At 46.1% G+C, this 3541-nt stretch overlaps 2 protein-coding genes across 2 annotated transcripts in view; one reads left to right on the top strand and one right to left on the bottom strand.

The window, feature by feature from the left end:
- Positions 1-137, bottom strand: part of CRYM (crystallin mu) — a 19247-nt gene extending 19110 nt beyond the window's left edge. The window contains exon 1 of the mRNA XM_030884373.2: positions 5-137. Within this exon, the coding sequence (XP_030740233.1) occupies positions 5-97 (93 nt within the window). The 5' untranslated portion in view covers positions 98-137. The remainder of the gene's footprint in view (positions 1-4) is intronic.
- LOC101660369 (phospholipid-transporting ATPase ABCA3-like) overlaps positions 1-3541 on the top strand; it is a 199696-nt gene that overhangs the window by 17590 nt on the left and 178565 nt on the right. The window lies entirely within an intron of this gene.

The following is a 3541-nucleotide window of genomic DNA, read 5'->3' as shown; positions in this document are numbered from 1 at the left end:
TGGCCAGAGCCGCTTCCAGAGGCTGCATGAGGAGGCTGGAGCTGCGGAGGTGGCTCTGCACCTCGGCCGCGCTCAGGAACGCCGGCGCCGGGCTCATCTTGTCCCCTGCCCTCTGGCTTCAGCCGCTGCGATGATGGACGCGCTCTGGCTCCGCGGAAGCGCTGTATTTATGGGCGGGCTGGCAGTTCGCGGAGTCCCAGTCCCAACCCCGCCTCCCGGGAACAGAAGGCGGAGCAATCCCGCCCCCTGTCCCTCAGTGCTGCCTGCAAGGTCTCCACCTACACCTAGCCCCACTCCGGGGGTTCGATCACCTCCTCCGACTAATCCCCCAAGACTGGAGTGGATGCTGCGGGCTGGGAGACCGGGGTTCTTGGTTCCGCTTTCTCAATTCCTGTCATTAGCTGCAGGAATTTGCAAGACGTGTTAGTAGAAGATTTGGGGGAACCATTCCCCCTCTTCCTCCTCTACTATTTCCTGTCTCCGTTTTAAAAAAAAATTCTCCCTGGGAAAGAGACTGGGGAGATGGGGGCCAGAGATGGCGGCGCTGCCTTGGCTCTTAAATTATTGCTCGCTGCTGGGAAATCTTAGATGAAAGGAGCCAGGCGATTGTCAGAACCAGTTTCTTTTCCATTCCGCCCCTATCTGGAGAATCTCGCCTGATCTGAATCTCACCCGGCTGGGTGCCTGCTTCTCCCACGGTCACTGATCTAAGTAAGCACCAGCCTTCAACCAGTGGGATTCTCCTCGGGCCAGACACGGGTCCTGTCATCAAAGACTTTATACTTGACAAAGGAAGTAAGACGGTAACGTGTGCGGGAAGATAACGAACAATGCAGGGCAGTGTTCAAATCCGATGATGTTACACCAAGAAAGAGGCCCTGGTGACAACTGGTGACAACTGGTCACAACTGGGAGAGCAGTTGGGAAACACCAGGGGCTCCGCAGGAGACGGAAGGGCTTTCGACACCTGTAAAGAGTTGCCGTCGGGTAAACTTCCGGAGCAGTTCTGCCCTGTCTTATGTCTAGGTTCACTATGAGTTCGCAAACCAATAAGCTTATTTAACATGAAGAGCCCTGGTGGCAATCAGGAGATACAGGAAGGAAGCTTCCTACAGTAGGAAGGAGGTGCAATCTCAGAAACCCAAGGGGGCAGGTCCATTTCCCCAGTGGTTCCGATTTCAACCGCTAAGCTAAAGGTAGATCATTGGCACTCACCTACTACACAAAGGGGAAAGGGCGGGAAATCTCCTGTTCCTGCTTAAGGGAAGATTCTCAACCCAAGTGCACTGCCATGGAATCAGGGCTGACTCTTAATGACTCCCTCCCTGCGGGTTCCGGAAACTTTGTTAACAGGAGTAGAAAGTACAGCCTTTCTCCCGCCAGGCTGCCAGTGGTTTCGAACTACTGACCAGGAGGATCGCAGGGCAATGAGTAACCATTATACCAACAGGGCTCATCCCAAGTGAAGATTACATCCTTGAAAACCCTATGGGGCCGTACTACTCTGTCCTGTAGGGTGGAAATCAACTGGAAGGGACTGAATGGCAACAGGGTTTTTTTGTTTTTGTATAAACCCATTGCTGCCAAGTTGATCTCCACCCCTAGCATGCTTGTAGTGCAGAACAGGAGAACTGTCTCACGCTGTCTAAGACTGCAATCTAGGATGGAAACATGCTGTCACTGCTCTGCCTTCAGAGTGGCTGGGGGGTTGAATCACTGACCTTTTGGGAAGCAGCTGAGGGTTTAATCATTACACCGTCCAGGCTCCTCTCTTTAATACACAATTGGGGAAATGGCGGAAAGCTTCTGACTAGAAAGTTCCAAAGATGAGAAAATGTCCTAAAATTTCTGATAGCCCACATTATGGAAAAAGGAGAGTGTTTAGTGATAACAATTTATCATAAGGTACAACATCCAGTAGGACCCTGTAATTGTTAATTTTGATTCTCTGGTTCTAAGTAAATGTTGTCATTTAAAGTTCATATCTGATAAACCTGAGATTCTACATAATTAATTTCTTAGGATAAAATTCTACATGACAAGTGTCTAAATTGGCAATGGTTATCTATGATTAATTATTGGTTACAGCATAATTTACTAAGGTTATTATTTTGACTTAAAGGTAACTTTAGGAAACTAGTTTTCTCAAGGGTCAAGATTGAACAGATCTCCTGGGAATGACCTTGGTGGGTCACGCTTGCTAGGTAGACAGTGTGCAAGGGGAAAGAAGTTGACAATGGAAGGACTTTCTAGCACAAAAGAGAGGTGAAGGCATATTTCCCTTATAACTTGAGCTTCCTGGCACAAAAGACAGTTTTCTCTTCCAATAGACGAGGGCATAGTGAAAGGGTGTGGGCAGAGAAAGGTAAGCTATTCACACAGCCCCCCTCCCCAATGGTTGAATTGACCCTTGGCTTCTGACCTGGTGACATAGACACAGTATGGACTCTTGGCTGCATGGACCTCACCTTTACAGGGAAATATGCTATGGAAAGCCAGCCAGTGGTGGAAGGACCACTCTGAGTAGGATAAAAATTTGAATTTCCAACCCACAGTGCCCTCAGAGTAGCTGTGGGGCCCTTTAGTGTTTTGCTCAAGTACCACTTTAATAAATTAATTTGTTGCACTCAAAACTTTTTTTCTGACTCTGGTCTGAAGGCAGGAACACTCTTTGTTTATTCCAAACAAAATATTTTGAAACTCTGTGATTTCTGCGATCAGTGGATAGCTGCATAGAAATTCTCGTGGTAATATATTTGTCTTGGTCTCATTCGGATGCCTTTGAAAGAAGTAAGGGGGTAGGAGGCATGCTACTTTTTGTGCCATAGGAAAAACTATTTGAGGTCAGAGATTGTTAACAAAAATTAAACTGACATCTCCCCAAATAAATGATGCTTTACAGCAGGTTTACGGGAATACTGCCCCATATGAAACAATTTTTATAGGGGGAAAAGATGAGTTTTTCTCCTCCCATGAAGACTTACAGTCTTGGAAACCCAGAGGGGTAGTTCTACCCTGTCCTATAGGGTCACTATGAGTCAGAATAAAATCAGTGGCAGCGAGTTTTGTTTGGAGTTTGGTGTTTGGAAGAAGGTTGGGGATATCACAAATATGAGTCAAAAGAGCGAAACTCTCAAGAAACGAACAAATTGGCTAGAGTCCAGAAAATGATGAAGACTGCAGAATCACCACTGATGCGGTTGCAGAGAAAAATACATAAAGTCAATGTATCAAAATTGTACTCAGAAGAAAGAACTATTACATCAAAATTCAGGAAGACCTCACAAGTGAGAACTGATGACATCCACTTAGATCTTCTCACATAGGTAAACGAGTAGTTTGTGAAATCATAACACGGTTATTTGGTTAATTTTTAGTCAAGGTCACTGTAAGGTGAGGAGTTGGGAAGAGTTTTCAGTGGTCTATAAAATTTGCATTCATATCACAATGCTTACAATGTATACTTTTCAGAACAGATCAGAAAAGTGTCACAGTTAATGGAAGATGTTCTTTGAGGCTGGAGCTGGTAATAAGGATTCCC

This window comes from Echinops telfairi, unplaced genomic scaffold (genome assembly GCF_000313985.2).
Source record: "Echinops telfairi isolate 266 unplaced genomic scaffold, ASM31398v2 ScPeMD7_5;HRSCAF=22, whole genome shotgun sequence".
NCBI classification, from domain to species: Eukaryota; Metazoa; Chordata; class Mammalia; order Afrosoricida; family Tenrecidae; genus Echinops; species Echinops telfairi.
Note: the sequence above shows the minus strand (reverse complement) of the source record. Positions and strands in the feature narration are given on the sequence as shown.